Source organism: Silene latifolia, chromosome Y, assembly GCF_048544455.1.
Source record: "Silene latifolia isolate original U9 population chromosome Y, ASM4854445v1, whole genome shotgun sequence".
NCBI classification, from domain to species: Eukaryota; Viridiplantae; Streptophyta; class Magnoliopsida; order Caryophyllales; family Caryophyllaceae; genus Silene; species Silene latifolia.
Window position 1 is genome coordinate 461,365,917 of NC_133538.1, and position 6,000 is coordinate 461,371,916.

The following is a 6,000-nucleotide window of genomic DNA, read 5'->3' on the forward strand; positions in this document are numbered from 1 at the left end:
ATTATTATTATTATTATTATTATTATTATTATTATTATTATTATTATTATTATTATTATTATTATTATTATTATTATTATTATTATTATTATTATTATTTATGCGCGCAGCTTTCATTAATATAAAAAATAAAAGTTTACATGAAATTGGTGGGGAGCGGAGAGACAATCTGGGCTCCCACACCCTTAGCAATAGCAAAGCTAAGTCTAGTAAAAATGTAAGAGGCCACCCGAGCCCCCGCATCCTGAGATACCGAGAATTTCTGGATCCGCTTGAGCAAGGCAACAACATTCGAACCCAGCTCCCCAAGTGAAGAGAAAGAGAAAGGAAGGAAACCATAACCCGCTCTCACACAAATCCCCATACTTAGCACACTTTCGCTGAACAGCATCAACGACAACCCGGCCAGGCACAAAATCCGTCATCCCAGTCCTAGTCAAAGGAGAAGAACCTGTCAAGTCAACGCACACATCACGCCCCCTGTCCCAAGAATAAAGCAATAAATCCGCAGGACGAAGAGAGCCACCATGTCCATCAACCAAACCGATATCAACCTCCTTTCCCTCAGTAATACCAGATCTATAGCAGATGTCGAAAAGAGTGTCCCGAACAAGGTTATGCCGATGTTTAACGCCCACAGTACCAGTACAAGAAACAGCGTGGTCCCCAAAAACATCCTCAACAAAAACTCGAGAGCAAGCCGGACAGGGCCTAGAGACCGTGAATAACGGAACACCAAGATGATATCCCAGCACACTACGGTATGTTCTTCCGTTCATAGTCTGACCCAACCCCGAGATAGGAACCGCACGTAACCAATCAGAGGAGTGAGAACCCTGCTGGGACTGCCATAAAGCAAGCTGGCGTGGTGTAAAAGAGAAAACAGACTCTGAGGCAGCAGCAACCGTCGCGAAATAAATGTCTGCCAATTTCTTCATAAGTTTGGGGGCAGCAATTTCAATAGAGTTACCTAAAATACCAGATCCTGTAGTCGTAGTAAACACCTGCGCGACATCATCAAAAGCAGGGCCAGCAGCTACAATACCAGAAGGGCCGAGGAGCTTAGCCTACAAACCAGCAGACTGCAAACGGGACGCAATAAAAGCATAAAATAAAACATCTCCCGCCGCATAGACACCAAGACCATCGAGCTGAAAAGGGAATGTAGCAAGGAGCCACTGCCAATCCCCAAAACCCGGCCCTATCGCTGTGACAATACGTTCCAAGCTAGAACGAAGAGCGGCATCAAAAGGAAGATGGACAGACCCAAAAACACTAGGGGAGCAAGTACGAAGTGAAAAGTAGAGCTTGGAAATACCAGTACAAGCTTGAAGAAGAAGCAACTCACATTGCGGGTCCTCAATCCTCGCAACCAAATCCATTAACTCAATGGTCTTGGTTACTCTCTTCGCCACAATCCCATTGCTAAAATCAGAACAAGCACTGACAGGTCCACCCAAAACCGTAACACCACGCAATGGCCGAGAAATAGAAGGGGGGAAAATCCCAGGAAGCCGACTCCGAGGATCCTCAATAGGCCAAAAGACCTCCGTCTTGGAGACATTAAGATGCAATCCAAAACGTGGGCCATCCACCATAATCAAATCCAAGACCTTCCCCACCTCCAAAGTATCACCCACGATGGTGCCATCATCTAAGTACCATGCATGCAAAGTGAGGTCAAAAGTGTCCCGGATCTTGCAAACTAATGGATGCAAACCCAAAGCGAAAAGCAAAGGGCCCAACGGATCACCCTGCTGAACACCCTGACAAGACCAAAAGCAGTGCTCCCCATAAAAGAGGCGGGCTGGGCTGGAATAACAAACTCCACCCAACTGGAGAGAGCCGGGCAATGACGGGGGACCTCCTGAAGCATGGTCGAACGATCAACAAGGTTGAACGCATTCTGGAAATCAACCAGCAACATAAAAAGCCTCACCTGAGCCCCCTGATCCTCAATGAGCCGGTTCAAGGCCTGCAAGATAGCCTCTCCTCCACCGGACACACCCACCCCGAACTAAAGCCCATCAAAATAAGAAGATAAAGACGGACCAACCATAGAAGAACCAACCTTGGAGACAAGCCGTCTCCAGACCGAACCAACAGCAATAGGGCGAACCCCACCACCCGGTTTAACGAGTGGCGTGAGAGGGGCGCTGACAATGTACTCACCCAGAGGAAGAGGACACCGACCCTCAAGAAAAAGATTAACCACCCTAGTAATAGAAGTGATCAAATCGTCAGAGATAGCCACAACAGCGCCACTCAAACAGTCCATAAGGTGCTGGGCACGAAAACCATCCCTCCCACAAGAAGTACCACGTGGGAAACTCCGAATCATATCCAAGACCACCGCCGAAGAGGCAACCAGATGATGATGATCCCCAGACAATCAATGTAGGAGGCAGGGCGACATGATGCTTCTCACGCAGGGCCACAAGAGTGGCACCGCAGTAGGGGGCAACTCCAGAGGAAGAAAGCACCCGGACAACAGCAATATAGTGGCCATCACAAATCTTCCGCCGACATTGGCGGAGGTTAAGCTCACTCAGATTTATTATTATTATCATTTTTTTTGGGAAAGTTAAGCTTCTCATTAATAAAGATCAATGCCCATTATAACATTACAATCATCTACCTAGAAAGCTTGAGTAAGACAACCTCAAGGCTTTTTAAGGTATTCAATCCAGTTAATCACATTTGCTTTTTTACTCCTAACATCACAATGGTAAAGTCTACTTTGCACATCACGTTTGACCCTAGTAAATAATACCTCCGGCCTCCATACATAACCATCCAGTCTGCTAAGGTTTCTTATCTGCCATACATAGTACATTAAGCAGGCCAATATCATTGCAGTCACCTTCTTCCTGCACGCAGCAGGATGTCGCCACTCAACCAGCCATTGAATACAGTTAATGGCAGGTAGACTGATCTTACACCAGTCAGCAACCAGGAGGAGACACTTCTTATCAGATAACATCAAAGAAGAGATGAGGATGGCTCTCTTCTTGATCGCCACGTAAAACAACGATTACTGAGCAATATTTATTTGAATGAGCCTGTTCTGAGTAAACAATCTCTGATGAGCTATGAGCCAGCACATAAAAGAATGCTTAGGTAGGATCCACCTATTCAACATCCAAGGATACCACATAAATCTCCTGTATGCTATACTTCTCTAACCCATCCCCTGTAAACAAGTAATCTTTAATAATGTCCTTAACTTGGCAGATTTTCCTTCAGGCCCAACTGCTTCCCATTCTTGGTTTATAATCCATCCAGCCAGTGCTCTTAATATAAACTTCATTCACCCATCTTACCCAAAGATGATCTTTCTTCTGAGCTATCCACCAAGCATATTTACCAATGGTAGCCAAGTTCCAAACATGTAAGTCTTTCAACCCCAGTCCACCATGCTTTTTGGATTGGCAAATCTTCTCCCAAGACACCAAAGCAGGGCTTTCCTTATGATCAGAGCCATACCAAAGGTAAGCTCTTCAGATAGCCTCAATCTTACCTATAACAATCTTTGGTAGAATAAAGATTCGAGCCCAATAACTATGCAAGGTTTGCAGGACAGCTTTGATCAACACCACCCTCCCTGCATAGGATAGTTTTCTTGAACCCAGACTTCTTATTCTATCCACCACCTTTTCCACTAGACAATTGCTGTCCATCACAGACAACCTTTTAGGGGAGACATTGACCCCTAGATATCTGAAAGGGACTACTCCTCTCTTAATGCCAGAGGCCACCTCAATCTCTTTGATCAGCTGCTCATCAATACCATTACAATAGAGATTGGACTTGCTCTTATTCATGACCAAATCAGTTGCTTTGGAGAAATAATCAAATGCCTTCAACATTAGCTCAATAGAAGTTCTTTCCCCTTTACAAAACAAAATTAAATCGTCAGCAAAGCAAAGGTGAGACAATTGTATCCTACTGCAAAGAGGATGGAACCTAAACTTCTCATGCTTCTGAACCCCCTTCAGGATTCTGCTTAGATATTCAAGACACATAGTAAAGATAAGGGGGGAGAGGGGGTCCCCTTGTCTCAGCCCCCTCTTTCCTTTAAAGAATCCAAACATTTCACCATTTACAGACAATGAATAGGAAGGAGTAGATATACACTGCATAATAATTTGAGTAAATTTCTTAGGAAACTCCATAGCCAACATCATCTCCTTCACAAAACTCCATTTTACAGAGTCATAAGCTTTATGGAGATCAAGTTTCATCATGATTCTAGGTGAGCAGCTCTTCCTGTTATAAAGCTTGATCAAGTCTTGACATATAAGGATGTTCCAAGCTATGTCTCTGCTCTTAATAAAGGCACTTTGAGAAGCACTAATCACATCAGGCAGGATTTGACCCAATCTAGCACACAAGACCTTTGACAGACATTTATAGATTGTATTGCAGCAGACAATGGGCCTGAACTGCAGTACATTCTCAGGAAAATCAACCTTAGGAATCAAGGTTATGATGGTGTTGTTGCATTGTTTCAGAAGTTGTCCAGATTGGAAAGCCCCTTGTACAGCAGCTATCGCATCATTCCCTACAATCCCCCAATTATCCTTGAAAAACTGACTACTATACCCATCTGGTCCAGGGGCTTTTGTCCCTGGAATGCCAAACATATCATTTTTAACCTCCTCACCAGTTATAGGTGCAATCAGCAAATCACAATGCTCCTTAGTCAAAATAGGGCCAGCACGAACAACCCTCTGATTGATGCTACTAACCTCCTTAGACGTGCCTAAGAGAAATTTATAGTACTTCTCAAAGGTAGCCTGTATATCCTCAGGTTTAGTGCACATGTTATTATTCATATCTTTTATTTGAAATACTCTATTCCTAGCCCTTCTTCTCTTAATACGGGCATGGAAATAGGCAGTATTATCATCTCCATGTTCCATCCACTCACATTTAGCCTTTTGCCTCAGATACTGATCCCTTGCTTTCCTCAATTCAGTGAGCTCTGTGGCACATTCTTTCTCAGACAAGCATAATTCTTCATTGAGAGGATCCTGCACCAACATAGTTTGAAACTGATTCAGAGCTAATTCAGCTATGTGGGTGAGGTTTTCAATATCCCCAAATTGCTCCTTATTCAACTTCTTGAGGCCAGGTTTCAAACTTTTCAATTTTTGTACAACTCTAAACATAGGAGTCCCCTTCCACTCTCTATGCTAACCAGTCCTGACAATATTATCATAGTCAGGTTCCAAGGACCACATGTTGAAGTACTTAAAAGGTTTGCCTCTTCTGTGTATCTCCCCCTCAAAATGAATAAGACTAGGGCAATGGTCAAATAGACCTTCAGGGAGAAAATGCACATAGCTATCAGGGAAGCAGTCCATCCAATCCACATTTATCAGCATCCTATCCAGCCTACTATAAACCTTAGTCTCATGTTCATGCTTATTCGTCCAAGTATAGAAAGCACCTTTAGCACTAAGGTCTTCCAACTGACAGTCATGAACCACCTGTACCAAGGGCCTCATCTCAGCATTGGTTATAGGAACCCCTCCAATTCTCTCATTTCTGGCCATGATTGCATTGAAATCACCACTTACAATCCAAGGCCCTCTCACAGTAGCATGATAATATCTCAGGCTAGCCCATAAAGGTTCCCTTTCAGCTTGCTTGTTTAAACCATAGACTACAATAAACCAGAAAGTTTGCTTCCTTGTTTTATCAATCACTTTAGTATGAATACTTTGGATAGTAATGTCATACACCTTGATGCGTGTCATTTATATGATGTTTTACACCCTATTTTACACGCATTTCAGAGCTCAATTATGTAGTATATGCTACTATTTTCCCTATTTCCGTCTACTTTCGTGTTTTGTATAATATTGCAGAAATGTGAAGAATCCAGCGGAAAATGAGCCGAATCCGTTCCCGAGTGTTTAGCATAGGATTTGACATGGATTAGTGACTCGAGGAATGAGCTTGGTGCGCGTTTCGTTTCAAGGCCTAAAGATA

The 6,000-nt window shown here is 43.4% G+C and overlaps 1 protein-coding gene across 1 annotated transcript; it reads right to left on the minus strand.

Moving 5' to 3' along the window:
* Positions 1–5,198: 5,198 nt before the first annotated feature.
* On the minus strand, positions 5,199–5,765 carry LOC141632896 (uncharacterized). The gene has a single exon (XM_074445401.1). It carries the CDS (start codon positions 5,763–5,765, stop codon positions 5,199–5,201), a length of 567 nt encoding a protein of 188 aa, XP_074301502.1.
* Between the last annotated feature and the right edge of the window lie 235 nt (positions 5,766–6,000).